The 20,615-nt window shown below is 43.6% G+C and overlaps 1 protein-coding gene across 5 annotated transcripts in view; it reads left to right on the top strand.

Moving 5' to 3' along the window:
• Positions 1 to 20,615, top strand: part of adgrg6 (adhesion G protein-coupled receptor G6) — a 194,312-nt gene that overhangs the window by 27,271 nt on the left and 146,426 nt on the right. For all 5 annotated transcript variants that reach the window (XM_061746280.1, XM_061746285.1, XM_061746284.1 and 2 more), the window contains exon 2: positions 4,330 to 4,409. In XM_061746280.1, the coding sequence (XP_061602264.1) occupies positions 4,330 to 4,409 (80 nt within the window). The remainder of the gene's footprint in view (positions 1 to 4,329; positions 4,410 to 20,615) is intronic.

Genomic DNA, 20,615 nt, shown 5'->3' on the forward strand with positions numbered 1-20,615 from the left:
TTTCGAGAAAAAAGACGGAATGTCGAGAAAAAAGTTTAAATGTCGAGAAAAGTCTAAATATCGAGAAAAAAGTCAAAATGTCGAGAAAAAAAGTCGAAATGTCGAGAATAAAGTTGAAATGTTGAGAATAATGTTGAGGGGACGGGGGGAAACGGGTCGCCGGGCCTGACAAAGAGCCGGGTTTCTCTTTAATGTCAGGCGCTGCATGAAATTTCAGTTTGGGATTAAAAGTGGCAACTTGTTTCTCTCCTTTAAATATTTATGATGCAAAGACGAGGCTCACAGCGTCACATTAGGATTCTGGGAGGATCGACCTCCTTTAACCACCTTGAGTTTGATAAACTCTTTAGTTTGTGATCAATAATTCATCCTGGAGCTGCAAAGTTTAGAAACACGACTGCAGGAACCAGTATCACCCTGTTAGGACCTGAATAAACCAGTATCACCCTGTTAGGACCTGAATAAACCAGTATCACCCTGTTAGGACCTGAATAAACCAGTATCACCCTGTTAGGACCTGAATAAACCAGTATCATCCTGTTAGGACCTGAATAAACCAGTATCACCCTGTTAGGACCTGAATAAACCAGTATCACCCTGTTAGGACCTGAATAAACCAGTATCATCCTGTTAGGACCTGAATAAACCAGTATCATCCTGTTAGGACCTGAATAAACCAGTATCACCCTGTTAGGACCTGAATAAACCAGTATCATCCTGTTAGGACCTGAATAAACCAGTATCATCCTGTTAGGACCTGAATAAACCAGTATCACCCTGTTAGGACCTGAATAAACCAGTATCACCCTGTTAGGACCTGAATAAACCAGTATCACCCTGTTAGGACCTGAATAAACCAGTATCATCCTGTTAGGACCTGAATAAACCAGTATCACCCTGTTAGGACCTGAATAAACCAGTATCATCCTGTTAGGACCTGAATAAACCAGTATCACCCTGTTAGGACCTGAATAAACCAGTATCACCCTGTTAGGACCTGAATAAACCAGTATCACCCTGTTAGGACCTGAATAAACCAGTATCATCCTGTTAGGACCTGAATAAACCAGTATCACCCTGTTAGGACCTGAATAAACCAGTATCACCCTGTTAGGACCTGAATAAACCAGTATCACCCTGTTAGGACCTGAATAAACCAGTATCATCCTGTTAGGACCTGAATAAACCAGTATCACCCTGTTAGGACCTGAATAAACCAGTATCACCCTGTTAGGACCTGAATAAAACAGCATATATAAAAAAGTCGAAATGTTGAGAAAAAAGTCCAAAATGTCGAGATTAATGTTGAAATACAATTTCAAGAATGAAGTCGAAATGTCGAGAAAAAAGTCGAAATGTCGAGAAAAAAGTCGAAAATGTCGAGAAAAAAGTCAAAATGTTGAGAAAAAAGTCAAAATGTCGAGAAAAAAGTCAAAATGTTGAGAAAAAAGTCAAAATGTCGAGAAAAAAGTCGAAAATATTGAGAAAAAAGTCGAAAATGTCGAGAAAAAAGTCGAAAATGTCGAGAAAAAAGTCGAAAATGTCGAGAAAAAAGTCAAAATGTTGAGAAAAAAGTCAAAATGTCGAGAAAAAAGTCAAAATGTTGAGAAAAAAGTCAAAATGTCGAGAAAAAAGTCGAAAATATTGAGAAAAAAGTCGAAAATGTCGAGAAAAAAGTCGAAAATGTCGAGAAAAAAGTCGAAAATGTAGAGAAAAACGTTGAAATGTTGAGATTAATGTTGAAATACAATTTCAAGAATGAAGTCGAAATTTTGAGAAAAAAGTCAAAATGTTGAGAAAAAAGTCGAAATTTCCAGAAAAAAAAGTCGGAATGTCGAGAATAAAGTTGAAATGTTGAGATTAATGTTGAGGGGACGGGGGGAAACGGGTCGCCGGGCCTGACAAAGAGCCGGGTTTCTCTTTAATGTCAGGCGCTGCATGAAATTTCAGTTTGGGATTAAAAGTGGCGGCTTGTTTCTCTCCCTTAAATATTTATGATGCAAAGACGAGGCTCACAGCGTCACATTAGGATTCTGGGAGGATCGACCTCCTTTAACCACCTTGAGTTTGATAAACTCTTTAGTTTGTGATCAATAATTCATCCTGGAGCTGCAAAGTTTAGAAACACGACTGCAGGAACCAGTATCACCCTGTTAGGACCTGAATAAACCAGTATCACCCTGTTAGGACCTGAATAAACCAGTATCACCCTGTTAGGACCTGAATAAACCAGTATCACCCTGTTAGGACCTGAATAAAACAGCATATCTAAAAAAGTCGAAATGTTGAGAAAAAAGTCGAAATGTTGAGAAAAAAGTCGAAATGTTGAGAAAAAAGTCGAAAATGTTGAGAAAAAAGTCAAAATGTTGAGAAAAAAGTCGAAAATGTCAAGAAAGAAGTCAAAAATGTCAAGAAAAATTGTCGAAAATGTCGAGAAATAATGTCGAAAATGTCGAGAAAAAAGTCAAAATGTTGAGAAAAAAAGTCAAAATGTTGAGAGAAAAGTCGAAAATGTTGAGAAATAATGTCGAAAATGTCGAGAAAAAAGTCAAACGTCGAGAAAAAAGTCGAAATGTTGAGAAAAAAGTCGAAATGTTGAGAAAAAAGTCGAAATGTTGAGAAAAAAGTCGAAAATGTTGAGAAAAAAGTCAAAATGTTGAGAAAAAAGTCAAAAATGTCAAGAAAAATTGTCGAAAATGTCGAGAAATAATGTCGAAAATGTCGAGAAAAAAGTCAAAATGTTGAGAAAAAAAGTCAAAATGTTGAGAGAAAAGTCGAAAATGTTGAGAAATAATGTCGAAAATGTCGAGAAAAAAGTCGAAATGTTGAGAAAAAAGTTGAAAATGTCGAGAAAAAAGTCGAAATGTTGAGAAAAAAGTTGAAAATGTCGAGAAAAAAGTTGAAATGTTGAGAAAAAAGTCAAAATGTTGAGAAAAAAAGTCAAAATGTCGAGAAAAAAGTCAAAATGTTGAGAAAAAAGTCGAAATGTTGAGAAAAAAGTCAAAATGTCGAGAAAAAAAGTCGAAATGTTGAGAAAAAAGTCAAAATGTAGAGAAAAAAAGTCAAAATGTCGAGAAAAAAAGTCGAATTGTCGAGAATAAAGTTGAAATGTCGAGATTAATGTTGAGGGGACGGGGGGAAACGGGTCGCCGGGCCTGACAAAGAGCCGGGTTTCTCTTTAATGTCAGGCGCTGCATGAAATTTCAGTTTGGGATTAAAAGTGGCGGCTTGTTTCTCTCCTTTAAATATTTATGATGCAAAGACGAGGCTCACAGCGTCACATTAGGATTCTGGGAGGATCGACCTCCTTTAACCACCTTGAGTTTGATAAACTCTTTAGTTTGTGATCAATAATTCATCCTGGAGCTGCAAAGTTTAGAAACACGACTGCAGGAACCAGTATCACCCTGTTAGGACCTGAATAAACCAGTATCACCCTGTTAGGACCTGAATAAAACACCATATCTACCACCAAGCTATATTTGAGACTAACTATTATAGTCTTGTTCTATAGCTGCAACAATGACTACTGACTCTAACACACTAGAGTTTACACTACCTAGAGATTTACCAACACCAGCTAGAGGTTTACTAAACACTAACTATAGGCTTTACTAAACAGAAAGGTTTTAAGTTTAGTTTTAAAGGTGGAGGTGGTGTCAGCCTCCTTAACCCAGATTGGAAGTTGGTTCCAAAGTAATGGTGCCTGATAGCAGAACGCCCGCCCTACAAATCTACATTTGGATACTCTAGGAACTACGAGTAAACCTGCACTCTGAGAACGGAGAGCTCTGCCAGGAACATAAGGCACTATCAGGTCTTGCAAATAATGCGGAGCTAAGCCGTTTTGGGCTTTATATGCAAGTAATACAATTTTAAATTGGATTCTAAATTTTAAGGGAAGCCAATGGAGCGACGCTAACACTGGAGAGACGTGGTCTCTCCTTCTGATTCCTGTCAGCACTCGTGCTGCTGCATTTTGGATCAGCTGGAGCCTGAACGGAGAGCTCTGCCAGGAACATAAGGCACTATCAGGTCTCCTGTTAGGACCTGAGTAAACCAGTATCACCCTGTTTGGAAAAGAAAGAAAAGTCGAAATGTCGAGATAAATGTTGAAGTACAATTTCGAGAAAAAAGTCGAAATGTCGAGAAAAAAGTTGAAATGTCGAGATTATTGAAGTACAATTTCGAGAAAAAAATCTAAATGTTGAGAAAAAAGTTGAAATGTCGAGAAAAATGTCAAAATGTTGATACGTGGTGCTGGTGGATCCTGGTCCAGGTCTGTGGAGGTTCTGATGTTTACGTCTGTTTCTGTTTCTTGTTCTTCAGGGATTATCGTGGCGACGGAGGACGGCGGCTCCGTCTGGTCGTCCCGCTGGGTCTGGTCTGGATTCTGCTGCACAGGACCGGTACGGTAGGATCCACTGATGTGGGGGATCCATGAGAAAGATCAATACTAGAAACAGTTCACAACAGACAAAAGAGCAAGAATAAAACTATCAGAATCAGAAAGAAGTTTATTGCCAAGTAATTCAACACACACAAGGAATTTGTTGTGGTACGGAAGAGAATCAGGGCAGGAGAAAAATAAGAATAATGTTTTAGAGGAAGATGATTTTTTTTTCATTATGCACTTCGAGAAAAAAGTTGAAATGTCGTGAAAAGAGTCGAAATGTTGAGAAAAATTTTGAAGTACAATTTCGAGAAAAAAGGCAAAATTCCAACTTTATTTACAAAATGTTGACTTTTTTCTCGAGTTGAAATGTTGCGAAAAAAGTTGAAATGTTGCGAAAAAAGCAGAAATTTCAACTTTATTCACGAAATTGTACTTCAAAATTATTCTCGACATTTCGACTTTTTTCTCGACATTTCGACTTTTTTCTTGAAATTGTACTTCAAAATTATTCTCGACATTTCGACTTCTTTGTTGACATTTCGACCTTTTTCTCAAGTTGAAATGTTGAGAAAAAAGGCGAAATTTCAACATTATTCTCGAAATTTCGACTTTTTTCTCGAAGTGCACAATAAAAAAAATCTTCCCCTCTCAAATATTTTTTCTCCTTTGGCCCTAATACTCGTAAATTTAAATTGTTAAAACCTGTTTTCACACCAACTCGATACCGAGGCTTATGAAACCAAAAAACAACAAACACAAAAGCTTCCCAAGAAACCAAGAAGTCAGATATGAGTAGGATATTTTACACACATCTTTCTAAAATCATCTTTTTCAGTTTGTTTTTAAAGCGACTTCTGCTTTCCAGTAAGTTATCTGGTCCCACACTAGGAGGGTTAGTCCTGGGGGAATCACTCATGTGTTCATGTTTTCATGTTTTCATGTGTTCATGTTTTCATGTTTTCATGTTTTCATGTGTTCATGTTTTCATGTTTTCATGTTTTCATGTTTTCATGTTTTCACGCTGCGTCTCCGGGCCAAACCTCGGGGGAACCGGTTCCCCCCCTGTCCCCCCTGTCCCCCACTGTTCCCCCTGTTCCCCCTGTCCCCCACTGTTCCCCCTGTCCCCCCCTGTTCCCCCCTGTTCCCCCCTGTCCCCCCTGTTCCCCCCGGTCCCCCCCTGTTCCCCCCTGTTCCCCCTGTTCCCCCCTGTTCCCCCTGTCCCCCCCTGTTCCCCCTGTTCCCCCCTGTTCCCCCTGTTCCCCCCTGTTCCCCCTGTTCCCTCCCATTCCCCCCCGTTCCCCCCCGTTCCCCCCCGTTCCCCCTGTTCCCCCCTGTTCCCCCCTGTTCCCCCTGTTCCCCCAGTTCCCCCCTGTTCCCCCTGTTCCCCCTGTCCCCCCCTGTTCCCCCCGTTCCCCCCTGTTCCCCCTGTTCCCCCTGTCCCCCCCTGTTCCCCCAGTTCCCCCCTGTTCCCCCGGTTCCCCCCTGTTCCCCCTGTTCCCCCCTGTTCCCCCTGTTCCCCCTGTCCCCCCCTGTTCCCCCAGTTCCCCCCTGTTCCCCCTGTTCCCCCCTGTTCCCCCTGTTCCCCCCTGTTCCCCCAGTTCCCCCCTGTTCCCCCTGTTCCCCCAGTTCCCCCCTGTTCCCCCTGTTCCCCCAGTTCCCCCCTGTTCCCCCTGTTCCCCCCTGTTCTCCCCTGTCCCCCCAGTTCCCCCCTGTTCCCCCTGTTCCCCCTGTCCCCCCCTGTTCCCCCCGTTCCCCCCTGTTCCCCCTGTTCCCCCTGTCCCCCCCTGTTCCCCCAGTTCCCCCCTGTTCCCCCGGTTCCCCCTGTTCCCCCAGTTCCCCCCGGTTCCCCCTGTTCCCCCTGTCCCCCCCTTTTCCCCCTGTTCCCCCAGTTCCCCCCTGTTCCCCCTGTTCCCCCTGTTCCCCCAGTTCCCCCCTGTTCCCCCTGTTCCCCCCTGTTCCCCCTGTTCCCCCTGTTCCCCCCTGTTCCCCCTGTTCCCCCTGTTCCCCCAGTTCCCCCCGGTTCCCCCTGTTCCCCCTGTCCCCCCCTTTTCCCCCTGTTCCCCCAGTTCCCCCCTGTTCCCCCTGTTCCCCCCTGTTCCCCCTGTTCCCCCTGTTCCCCCTGTTCCCCCTGTTCCCCCCTGTTCCCCCTGTTCCCCCTGGTCCCCCCTGTTCCCCCCTGTTCCCCCTGTTCCCCCCTGTTCCCCCTGTTCCCCCCGGTTCCCCCGAGCTGCAGCGTTCCCTCTCTCTCCATGATTTACATGTTTTATTTGTTCCTCTTCCATGTTTCCGTCCTTTCCTCCTCTCAGATTTTCCGTCTCTTTTCCCGTCGCAGCTCCATTAACAAAAACCTCCGTCCCGCTTCTTCTCTTTCATTCTTTCATGAATCTGCAGCCGGATCTTTTTCCATCTGGGTCGTTCTTTTATTTTGGACGCGTTTATCATGTCATCATGTTCTCATTCATTCATTCATTCATTCATTCATGTCAGAGTTCAGCCATTCATATCCATGAGCAGCTGACGGGATGGATGCTGACGTAGTTCATGGATGGATGGATGATGGATGGATGGATGGATGGATGATGGATGATGGATGGATGATGGATGGATGATGGATGGATGATGGATGGATGATGGATAATGGATGGATGATGGATGGATGATGGATGGATGATGGATAATGGATGGATGATGGATGGATGATGGATGATGGATGATGGATGGATGATGGATGGATGATGGATGGATGATGGATAATGGATGGATGATGGATGGATGGATGATGGATGGATGGATGATGGATGGATGATGGATGGATGGATGATGGATGGATGGATGATGGATGGATGATGGATGGATGATGGATGGATGGATGATGGATGGATGATGGATGGATGATGGATGGATGATGGATGGATGATGGATGGATGATGGATGGATGGATAATGGATGGATGATGGATGGATGGATGGATGATGGATGGATGGATAATGGATGATTGATGGATGATTGATGGATGGATGGATGGATGGATGGATGATGGATTAGCTAAACTTTAAAAGAGGACTAAGCATGTACAGAGTTTTGAATGTTACCCTGTTTTCCACGTTACCTGGATTATTTTGTTCGGGCCAAGAGTTATGGAAGAGTCAACTGCCATCAACGAGACAGCCAAGTCTATTCTCTGTTCTAGAACTAGACTAGAGTCTATTCTCTGTTCTAGAACTAGACTAGAGTCTATTCTCTGTTCTAGAACTAGACTAGAGTCTATTCTCTGTTCTAGAACTAGACTAGAGTCTATTCTCTGTTCTAGAACTAGACTAGAGTCTATTCTCTGTTCTAGAACTAGACTAGAGTCTATTCTCTGTTCTAGAACTAGACTAGAGTCTATTCTCTGTTCTAGAACTAGACTAGAGTCTATTCTCTGTTCTAGAACTAGACTAGAGTCTATTCTCTGTTCTAGAACTAGACCGCCGAGTCTATTCTCTGTTCTAGAGCTCAGAAATGATGTTACAGACCGCTGTCTCTATATCCATCTAAATAGACTGTGTAATTTTAGACTAGTTATGGTTTTTTTTTTGTATTTAAGCTGTATCAAAGATGGAACCGAGTCAGTCCGTGACTATCTGAGTTTTCAGCGCCGTGTGATTGACAGCTGTCAGGCTGGGTAGGATGAGGTGTTGTTGAACGTTAAAATGACTATCATAAGGGAATGGAGAATGTTCCGCCCCCACTGCTGGGGGGGTTTGAGAATCAGCACCTCCAAAACCGAGGCCATGGTTCTCCATCGGGAAAGGGTGGCGTGCCTTCTCCGGGTGGGTGGAGAAGTCCTGCCTCAGGTGGAGAAGTCCTGCCTCAGGTGGAGAAGTCCTGCCTCAGGTGGAGAAGTCCTGCCTCAGGTGGAGAAGTCCTGCCTCAGGTGGAGAAGTCCTGCCTCAGGTGGAGAAGTCCTGCCTCAGGTGGAGAAGTCCTGCCTCAGGTGGAGAAGTCCTGCCTCAGGTGGAGAAGTCCTGTCTCAGGTGGAGAAGTCCTGTCTCAGGTGGAGAAGTCCTGCCTCAGGTGGAGGAGATCAAGTATCTCGTTGTTCACGAGTGAGGGAACGATGGAGCGGGAGATTGACAGACGGATCAGTTATGCGGTCGATGTACCGGACCGTCGTGGTGAAGAAGGAGCTGAGTCGAAAGAAGAAGCTCTCGATTTACCGGTCAATCTACGCCCCTACCCTCACCTATGGTCATGAAGTAAGAGATAACACCCGACGAGGTGGACATTATCAGAAAGATATGGACGACGCGAAGTATATTTATGTTAATGTCCACCTGGAAGGGCATTATCATACCACTATTATACCACGGTCACTTACCAAAAAACATACATATTAAATCAGTAATTCATGCTTTAATGTGTTTTCAGTGTAAATCATTAGTTTTATAACAAGCCTGAGCGACTGAGCGACTATTTAACCTCTCGTCTGCAGCCGTTGGAACCTGGTAGTTTTTAACACCTGAGAGTCTGACTAACACCTGGAACAATCACTACCGTCCCATAAGAACCTGGTAGTTTTTAACACCTGAGAGTCTGACTAATACCTGGAACAATCAATACCGTCCCATAAGAACCTGGTAGTTTTTAACACCTGAGAGTCTGACTAACACCTGGAACAATCACTACCGTCCCATAAGAACCTGGTAGTTTTTAACACCTGAGAGTCTGACTAATACCTGGAACAATCACTACCATCCCATAAGGTCTGACTAACACCTGGAACAATCACTACCGTCCCATAAGAACCTGGTAGTTTTTAACACTTGAGGGTCTGACTAATACCTGGAACAATCACTACCGTCCCATAAGCTCCTTAATGGACACAGTGTTGAGTTCTCCAGTAACTAGGACGGACCTGAGATACAACTTAGCAACGGGAGATATTCTAGTCCGCTCAGCTCAGCTATGCTACAGTTACAAACAGGAAGTAGATTTGTTTCAAAGAATCAAAGTTCACAGATAGTTTTCTAAACTGTTTTATTAAGCTACAAATATTATCAATCATTCAAATAAATAAACGTTTCACCAAATAAATTAAAAGAAATGACAAAATCACTCATGTGGCCGTCCTGCGGGAGCCGGTGTTTTGCCAATCCTTGCTACCCGTCCAGAAATGCTACTTTGTGGTTCCGGGCAGTCGATTTCTTTCAACACAGGCCTAGGTGGTTGTGGTTCTGCTGGTTCTGCTGGTTCTCCTGGTTCTGCTGGTTCTCCTGGTTCTGATGGTTCTCCTGGTTCATTAGTATTTGAATTACTTTTCATATTTTATTATTTTCTGGATGAGCTCGTGTTTTCCAAGAGGAAACATCCGGTCTGGACTCTCGTCCAGCTGGATCTGTTTTCTAGCTGTTTTTAATGTAATAATCTTTAATATCCAGCAGCCATATTTCATGATCGGGCCGGTCCTCGTCCCGGGGGAACCGGGTCAGACAGAACCGCTGTTGTCTCCGTTCGTGGTTCTTTAGAAATGATTGAAATGATTGAAATGATTGAAATGATTGAAATGCAGCTGAAGAGGCGGGAAAATCCAGATCTGATTACCCAGAATTCCTGCTGGCAGAGTTTGTACTCAAGTAAAAGTACTGTTACTTCAGAATAATGTGACTCAAGTAGAAATAAAAAGTAATCATCCAAATAATTACTTGAGTAAAAGTAAAAAGGTGAAAAAACTACTCAAGTACTGAGTAACTGTTGAGTAACGTCTGATTTATTTTTTTAACACAACCATTCAAGCAGACAAAAGTACAAAATAATCATCTTCAGGCAAATTAAATCAATAAAATAATAAAATAAATTAAAATGAATAAAACATAAAAAATAGCTTAAATTAAAATAATCTTAAAGTAAATTCAAGTACTTTAATAAATAATAAAATAAATAAAATAATAACAGAATAAAAAAACAAATTAAGCACAAGTATCACAAAATTTCCAGCCTTTGTACTTTTCTTTTTTAACCAGGCAGAACTAGAACAAACATGAACTCATAGAAACTCTGTGTGTGTTTGAGTCTGTGTAAATGTGACAAAACATGCAAAAACTAACATTTTACCAAAGAATCACCCAGTGATGTCATGAGATTGACGCGTACGTGGATAAAAGGGATAAAAGAAAAGTAACAGCTCAACGTAGCCTAATGTAGCGGAGGAAGAGGAACAGTTTCTCCTTCACAAATCTACTCTAGTAAAAGTAAAAAGTATAGTGATTTTGTGAACATTACACGATAAAGAGAAAAAAAAAACCCAATTCTACTGCTTTATTTGATATTCACTCAGTCATTCTCCTTTATTTAACCAGGCAGGTCATTAAGAACATTCTTATTTACAATGACGGCCTGGCAAGAGACAAGGAAGTGGTTTAGGGAGTAAAACAGTAAAACTGTAGCTCTACAAAGGTAGAAAACCATTAGGTAGCGTTTTATGGCAAAGCAGCAGAAATTGGCAGAACACGTTAACGCGAGGCTGCAAAAGAAAAACCCCAAGACCACGCCCCCTAAAATCACTAGATGTTGCTGTGAATGAAAACAAAGCTGCTGCTTTTACATGGAAGCAAAAGCCGAGCAGAGTAGGTACTAGTGGAAATGCGCCATTGGTGTCCTTCAAGCCCCAGCTGGGATTTTTAGGAATCCTGCGTGACTACGCCCCCTAAGACTACGCCCCCTAAGACGGAACGTAGCGCCGCTGGACAGTGTTGCCCCTACCACTGTATGGGCCTGGCGGGGCCGCCAGGCCAACGAGACCCCCGCCAGGCCTAAAAAAAAATCAATGATCATTTACGTTTAGGAGCCTCTGCAGCGCTGTTCTGTAACGGGAGTCAACCTGCTTCGTTGCCTAGTAAAGCCTAAATTATGGTTCGGCGTTAAATCGACGTAGAGGCTACGCCGTAGGGTACGGCGTAGCCTCTACGCCGTAGGGTACGCGGTGACGTGCACCGTAAGGCCGCTCGCTGCGTACCCTACGCCGTAGGCTCTGCGTTGGTGTAACGCGGAACCATAAATCAGCCTTAACGATGCGAGTACCGCTGCTGAGAGCGCGGGCATATTATTACACATTATGGGATGTATAGAGTTTGTAGCTAGCCAACTATGGCACCGGCCAAGAAAAGAAAAAATATCACAGGCGACAGACAACATGATATAAAGAAATGTTTCTGCAGGTCCGTGTGTTTGTGTTTGCATGAGACGCTGCAGGGAAGCATGAAGGAAAACACAGCCCGACGACACACCAGGCGTCCGCGGGGTCCTAGCGCCAGAACACGTGAGGCCATGCAAACCTGTATTTATACTAGTGTGGACATTAATGTTTTTCTACAATATTTCCTCCACATGACAGTAAAATAGGCCATTCTTAGCCAATTTACTGCAGCAATTCCTTTCCAAATCATTAGAAAATGTGGTTAACACCCAGTTGTGCATGAAAAAAAAAATACTGTGATATACATTTTTGGTCATACCGCCCAGCACTAAAGGATATGAACATTTCTGCATTTGTAGACGGTAGAAAGTACCGGGATAGACAGATTTACAAGAAGGTGAGAGAAAAGTTGGTAGAAGCAGCATTTGTTTTGAATTTGGATACAGGAAGAAGAAGCAGAAATGACGGTAATTGCGTCATCACGTTCTCCGTGCGTCGCTGGTTTGATCCAGATATCCCGAATGATTAATTACCATGTAAACGGAATATTCAGAATGTTTCAGTAACCTGAATATTAGCAATAACCTGAATTTTGACTGCACGGAAACGGAAACATGAATATATGTACACTATGGAAATGAGAGAATGTGAGAATAATAATGCACAGTATGAGGAAGCTACATGGAAGCAAAAGGAAAACCCTCCTACTGGAGGGTCGGGTGGAGGTGGGGGTGGAGTCGGGGGTGCAGAGTCATGTTTGGGATGCTTTAACCCCCCCCACCCCGACTCGGCAGTGGTTCCCCCCCCCCCGTCCCCGTCTCCGTCTCTGAAAGCTGCTGCTCCGACAGCAGGAGTGACGAGCAGAACCTCCCACACCAGCCGAGAACAGAGGCCTTTTGTTCTCCGTGGGCCGGGGTGTTGGGGGGTGGAGGGTGTTGGGGGGGGACAGACGTTTGGGTTGTGGTTCTGCCTCTGCCAGCCCCCCCGGTCCTGCCAGGGCCCCGGTTCTCTCAGGCTCCTGCTAGGGAAACCGCTGCAGGAAACGGCGTCACAAACGTCCGAAACCCCAACGCTGTGTAAAGGAACCGGACAATTAACCCCCCCCCCACCGCTGTGATGTCACAGGTTCGGTTCTGAAGCCTCTGAACTTTATTTCAGTCCCTGAGGAGCAGTTAGGACTGTTAGGACTGTCAGGACTGTTAGGACGACCTTAACTGGGGGGGGCTGGTTCTCGGTCGACCATTGTTTGCTAGGATGTTCTCGGTACGTTTCGTACCGGCAGTCCTTTCTCCTCCTCTGCTTGGAGCACGCTGGAGGTTTCTCCAGTGTTTTCACTCCTAATTAGTTCTCCATCTCAGGTTTAAGACAACAACAGTAAGAACAAATACAAAGGGCAGATCTATATCTGTTTTAGGTGTAAAACTGTGGAACTCATTAGACAACGACCTTAAATTAGCAAACTCAATAAAAGCATATAAGCTAGTATTCAAAGCAAAGGTAATGGACACATTTATAGAAGCAGAATTAGCAAACAAAGAAGAATGTACAAGTGTGTGTGTGTTTGCGTGCGTGCGTGCGTGCGTACCGGTATGAACATATGCATGAATAGTGTGTAGGATTTGATGTATAGACACGATACACGTGCATGAGATGAAATGACAACATAAATAGGTTTTGTCAGTTTCTTTAACATCTTTTCACTTTCTGTTTTCAAAGCTATCATTATTATTATTACTATTGTTATTATTATTATTATTATTATTACTTTTATTATTGTTATTATTATTATTATTATTACTATTATTATTATTATTATTATTATTATTATTTTTTACTATTATTATTATTATTATTATTATTACTATTATTATTATTATTATTACTATTATTATTATTATTACTATTATTATTTTTATTATTATTATTATTATTATTATTATTATTATTATTATTATTATTATTATTATTATTATTATTATTATTATTTGGTGTAGCCTCATGATACTTATTTGTTCTTTTTGCATATTCTATTCTGTTAAAAGGCCAGATCATGTTTCTGCTTCAAGCCCAGACCTTTTCCGTCAAAATAATCACCATGTTGACCAAAGAAAAACCTGTAAATGTTTATTATCTTGCTTATTGATTTTATGCTTATAATTGGCCGAAATTAACTAACTAACTTACTTGTGTTCCTACACATAGAACCGATACGTCATTAGTTCTAACCGATCTTAAGTAGTGATGCTGAATGACGGCGGGAGAGAAACTTGAGAGCTGCAGCTCCGTCTTGTTCTTTGGCGTCTCTCCAGAAGACCCGGCCAGCGCTGAAGCTGTGACGTATCTGGTTTTTGGAGAAGTGCTCGCAGTGTTTTACATGTGTGTCGGGGGGTGGTGCACATGTGGGGCGGGGGTGCACAACAAAGTGTCCGTCTGTGCTCCCAAGCTAGAAAGCCGAGGATCTTCTGGGATCTGTTCACGCCCACTAAAGACATCCTCAGGCGTCCCCCGTGAAACTATGGTGATGAAACTATTGTGGTGAAACTATGGGGGTGAAACTATGGTGGTGAAACTATGGGGGTGAAACTATGGCGGTGAAACTATGGTGGTGAAACTATGGTGGTGAAACTGGTGGTGAAACTATGGCGGTGAAACTATGGGGAAACTATGGCGGTGAAACTATGGTGGTGAAACTATGGTGGTGAAACTATGGTGGTGAAACTATGGGGGTGAAACTATGGGGGTGAAACTATGGTGGTGAAACTATGGGGGTGAAACTATGGTGAAACTATGGTGGTGAAACTATGGTGGTGAAACTATGGGGGTGAAACTATGGTGGTGAAACTATGGTGAAACTATGAGGTGAAACTATGGTGAAACTATGGGGGTGAAACTATGGGGGTGAAACTATGGGGGTGAAACTATGGAAGTGAAACTATGGTGGTGAAACTATGGGGGTGAAACTATGGGGGTGAAACTATGGGGGTGAAACTATGGTGGTGAAACTATGGGGGTGAAACTATGGGGGTGAAACTACGGTGAAACTATGGAAGTGAAACTATGGGGGTGAAACTATGGTGAAACTATGGAAGTGAAACTATGGGGGTGAAACTATGGTGGTGAAACTATGGTGGTGAAACTGTGGTGGTGAAACTATGGTGGTGAAACTATGGTGAAACTATGGTGGTGAAACTATGGTGAAACTATGGTGGTGAAACTATGGTGGTGAAACTATGGGGGTGAAACTATGGTGGTGAAACTATGGGGGTGAAACTATGGTGGTGAAACTATGGTGAAACTATGGTGGTGAAACTGTGATGGTGAAACTATGGCGGTGAAACTATGGTGGTGAAACTATGGAGGTGAAACTATGGCGGTGAAACTATGGGGGTGAAACTATGGGGGTGAAACTATGGTGGTGCAACTATGATGGTGAAACTATGGGGGTGAAACTATGGTGGTGAAACTATGGTGGTGAAACTATGGTGGTGAAACTATGGGGGTGAAACTATGGAGGTGAAACTATGGTGAAACTATGGTGGTGAAACTATGGTGGTGAAACTATGGTGGTGAAACTATGGTGAAACTATGGGGGTGAAACTATGGTGGTGAAACTATGGGGGTGAAACTATGGTGGTGAAACTATGGTGAAACTATGGGGGTGAAACTATGGTGGTGAAACTATGGGGGTGAAACTATGGTGAAACTATGGAAGTGAAACTATGGTGGTGAAACTATGGTGGTGAAACTATGGTGGTGAAACTATGGTGAAACTATGGTGGTGAAACTATGGGGGTGAAACTACGGTGAAACTATGGAAGTGAAACTATGGAAGTGAAACTATGGGGGTGAAACTATGGTGGTGAAACTATGGGGGTGAAACTATGGTGGTGAAACTATGGTGGTGAAACTGTGGTGGTGAAACTATGGTGGTGAAACTATGGTGGTGAAACTATGGTGAAACTATGGTGGTGAAACTATGGGGTGAAACTATGGTGGTGAAACTATGGTGGTGAAACTATGGGGGTGAAACTATGGTGGTGAAACTATGGGGGTGAAACTATGGGGGTGAAACTATGGTGGTGAAACTATGGTGAAACTATGGTGGTGAAACTATGGGGGTGAAACTATGGTGGTGAAACTATGGTGGTGAAACTATGGGGGTGAAACTATGGGGGTGAAACTATGGTGGTGAAACTATGGGGGTGAAACTATGGGGGTGAAACTATGGGGGTGAAACTATGGCGAAACTATGGTGGTGAAACTATGGTGGTGAAACTATGGTGGTGAAACTATGGTGAAACTATGGTGGTGAAACTATTGGGGTGGAACTATGGTGAAACTATGGTGGTGAAACTATGGGGGTGAAACTATGGGGGTGAAACTATGGTGGTGAAACTATGGCGGTGAAACTATGGTGGTGAAACTATGGGGGTGAAACTATGGGGGTGAAAATATGGTGAAACTATGGTGGTGAAACTATGGTGAAACTATGGGGGTGAAACTATGGTGAAACTATGGTGGTGAAACTATGGGGTGAAACTATGGCGGTGAAACTATGGGGGTGAAACTATGGGGGTGAAACTATGGGGGTGAAAATATGGTAAAACTATGGTGGTGAAACTATGGTGAAACTATGGGGGTGAAACTATGGTGAAACTATGGTGGTGAAACTATGGAGGTGAAACTATGGTGAAACTATGGTGGTGAAACTATGGCAGTGAAACTATGGGGGTGAAACTATGGGGGTGAAATTATGGTGGTGAAACTATGGTGGTGAAACTATGGTGGTGAAACTATGGAGGTGAAACTATGGAGGTGAAACTATGGAGGTGAAACTATGGAGGTGAAACTATGGAGGTGAAACTATGGTGAAACTATGGTGGTGAAACTATGGCAGTGAAACTATGGGGGTGAAACTATGGGGGTGAAACTATAGTGGTGGAACTATGGTGAAACTATGGTGAAACTATGGTGAAACTGGTGGTGAAACCAGGACTAGTAGAACTGGAACCAGGACTAGTAGAACTGCAGGTCTGGATCTGGACCCTAGTGGTCTGTAAATGAAATGCAGGTCTTCCACAGTCCCAGACCTCCTTCAGGTGTATTCCTTTCCTCTATCTCTCTCTTCTCCTTCTTTCCCACATTTCTCTTCTCCTCCTTCTTCCCGTCTGACTGCAGACGAGCCGTGAATGAAGGATTTATCCTGATCTCCTTCTCTCGCTTCAGTCTGCTAGTAATTTGGGGTTTCATGGGTCTTGATTGAAGCTGAATCTCCTTGTTATTCCTCGGGTCCCGGAGCCGACGGGGCGGTAACTCATCGAAGCCCCTCGGGCTGCCAGGGCCGTGAAATACGAGCGACGTGAATTAGCGGCGGGAGACGTGTTGCAGTAAATGAGCTGCCAGATGTTGCCGCCGCCGCCTGAATGTAAACGATGGAGACGTGGGAGGTGAAGCCGGCGCTTGGTGCTCCATTTCACATGTGGGGGGGGGGCAGTGAAACTATGGTGAAACTATGGTGGTGAAACTATGGGGAAACTAATGTGAAACTATGGTGTTGAAACTATGGGGGTGAAACTATGGTGAAACTATGGTGGTGAAACTATGGTGGTGAAACTATGGTGGTGAAACTATGGGGGTGAAACTATGGTGGTGAAACTATGGTGGTGAAACTATGGTGGTGAAACTATGGTGGTGAAACTATGGTGAAACTATGGGGGTGAAACTATGGTGAAACTATGGGGGTGAAACTATGGGGGTGAAACTATGGTGAAACTATGGGGGTGAAACTATGGTGAAACTATGGGGGTGAGAATATGGTGAAACTATGGGGGTGAGACTATGGTGAAACTATGGTGGTGAAACTATGGGGGTGAAACTATGGGGGTGAAACTATGGTGGTGAAACTATGGTGAAACTATGGGGGTGAAACTATGGTGGTGAAACTATGGTGGTGAAACTATGGTGAAACTATGGGGGTGAAACTATGGGGGTGAAACTATGGTGAAACTATGGGGGTGAAACTATGGTGGTGAAACTATGGGGGTGAAACTATAGTGAAACTATGGGGGTGAAACTATGGGGGTGAGACTATGGTGAAACTATGGGGGTGAGACTATGGTGAAACTATGGGGGTGAGACTATGGTGGTGAAACTATGGAGGTGAAACTATGGTGGTGAAACTATGGAGGTGAAACTATGGTGGTGAAACTATGGGGGTGAGACTATGGTGGTGAAACTATGGAGGTGAAACTATGGTGGTGAAACTATGGGGGTGAAACTATGGTGGTGAAGCTATAGTGAAACTATGGGGGTGAAACTATGGTGAAACTATGGGGGTGAGACTATGGTGAAACTATGGGGGTGAGACTATGGTGAAACTATGGAGGTGAAACTATGGTGGTGAAGCTATAGTGAAACTATGGGGGTGAAACTATGGTGAAACTATGGGGGTGAGACTATGGTGAAACTATGGTGGTGAAACTATGGGGGTGAAACTATGGAGGTGAAACTATGGGGGTGAAACTATGGTGGTGAAGCTATAGTGAAACTATGGGGGTGAAACTATGGGGGTGAAACTATGGTGGTGAAGCTATAGTGAAACTATGGGGGTGAAACTATGGTGAAACTATGGGGGTGAGACTATGGTGAAACTATGGTGGTGAAACTATGGGGGTGAAACTATGGAGGTGAAACTATGGGGGTGAAACTATGGTGGTGAAGCTATAGTGAAACTATGGGGGTGAAACTATGGGGGTGAAACTATGGTGGTGAAGCTATAGTGAAACTATGGGGGTGAAACTATGGTGAAACTATGGGGGTGAGACTATGGTGAAACTATGGTGGTGAAACTATGGGGGTGAAACTATGGAGGTGAAACTATGGTGGTGAAACTATGGGGGTGAAACTATGGTGAAACTATGGTGAAACTATGGAGGTGAAACTATGGTGGTGAAACTATGGGGGTGAGACTATGGGGGTGAAACTATAGTGGTGAAACTAGAGTGAAACTATGGTGGTGAAACTATGGTGGGGCTTGAGGCACAAAGTTTTATAGGGGGCGCTGTTGAGCCATTAGGCCACGCCCATTAATGCAAACCATTAAATATCACATTTTTCGCCAGGCCTGGCTTGGTGCGAAATTTGGTGACTTTTGGGGCACAATAGGGCCTTTGCACTGTAAGTGCTTGGGCCCTAATAAATTCAAAAGAGGTAGTTGAATGACATCCAGTCAAACTCACAAACACAAGAAAATTAAAATACTTTTTGTCTTAACCTTTGTGCAACATTCTGGTTCCGGTGACCTTCAACAGGACTTGATTAGTCATGTTTTAACGAAAATATGTTTGTTTTGTGGTGTTGTTGCAACAAATGTATAAACACTTCAAGATGGGTGCTTTGATTGGCAGCGATTGGCAGCTATAGTCAATAAGTAGCTGTCAACACTTTGGCTACTAGGTTCTTAGTTGGTTTGGAAGGTTCTTGGTTTGAAGGTTTGAATTGGTCTGAAAGGTTGTGGGGTTGATTTGGAAGTTTATGAGGTTGGTTTAGAAGGTGTTTGGTTTGTTTGGAAGGTTGTGAGGTTTGTCTGAAAGGTTGTAAGGATGGTTTGGAAGGTTGTGAGGTTTGTTTAGAAGGATTTGGTTTGTCTGAAAGGTTGTGAGGTTTGTCTGAAAGGTTGTAAGGTTGGTTTGGAAGGTTGTGAGGTTGGTTTAGAAGGATTTGGTTTGTCTGAAAGGTTGTGAGGTTTGTCTGAAAGGTTGTAAGGTTGGTTTGGAAGGTTGTGAGGTTTGTCTGAAAGGTTGTAAGGTTGGTTTGGAAGGTTGTGAGGTTTGTCTGAAAGGTTGTGAGGTTGGTTTGGAAGGTTGTGAGGTTGGTTTAGAAGCTTTCAAGGTTGGTTTGGAGGCTTTTTCTGGGTCATTTCAAGGTACATCCAGGTTACCTGTGGCAGGGTGGAGGAGCCACTCAGCGGATTGGACACAGGTGTGTCCAATCAACCTCTCCACCCTGCCTGCCTTCTTAAGGAGCAGCTGCACTTCAGAGAGGGCTCTGCTGGGAGAAGATACTGCTGCTGGAGAAGGTTCTGCTGCGCACATGTGTCTTGGGTGAAGAAGGGCGAAAATAAAGGAGTTCTGCACTGAAACCCCGTGACCTCTCTGTCCTGTCGGTCGGGCCTCGTAGCACTCGCCCTGCTACATTACCTAACCAGCGCAGTGGCCTGAGGTTTGATTCTTGGTTCATGAGGGGCAGGGCTCATTTGACACAAGGATATTTGGACAGATTTGATTAGAACACTGTAACGGAACATTATCTGTCATCGTGGATGACGTGGTTGTGTGGTGCATAACCGCCAGGTCGTTTCTTCGTTGGTCAAACTCTGAACAGAAACCTGTTAGCGGCCCTCCAGAGGAAGCTTTAGCTGCTGCTTCTGTTGAGATTAAACCAGAACGAGGTGTTTATTAGGAGGAAGTGGTGAGAACAGGATGAATGGACGGAGAAGGATGAGAGGAGAGAGATCAGTAGATGAAACTCATGCCCCGTTTACACATAGCAGAAACGGTGGTGTTTTCATGCGTTTTGGCCGTTCGTTTACACGAAAACGAGGCTCAAAGTCACCAAAAACCATCATTTCTGAAAACTCTGGCCAAAGTGGAGATCTGCAAAAACTCCAACTTCACGTTTGCGTCTAAACAGAGAGAAACGGACATTTAGGCTTCACATTATGGGACAGAAACGTCACCAGCGTCATGAGTGCGACCTGTGGTTACAATTTGTTTGGCCACGTGTCATTTGTTGATGTTTTTTTCCAGGATTCTGATTGGCTAGCATGACTTTATCTTCTCGTTACACTGCCCCCTGCAGGTTTGGCTGCTCATAGCACCTTAACAGCTATTTATGCAGGTTCGTGTAAATGATGGTATTTTTCAAAACGTAGAGGGGGAAATATCGGTTTTTGTAAATACCCGACTATGGGCCTGATTTACTAAAGGTTTGCGTGCGTAAAAACGTGTGCAAACTTGACATCACCCGCAAACCAAAGTGCCAGCT

This window comes from Cololabis saira, chromosome 18 (genome assembly GCF_033807715.1).
Source record: "Cololabis saira isolate AMF1-May2022 chromosome 18, fColSai1.1, whole genome shotgun sequence".
Lineage (NCBI taxonomy): Eukaryota > Metazoa > Chordata > Actinopteri > Beloniformes > Belonidae > Cololabis > Cololabis saira.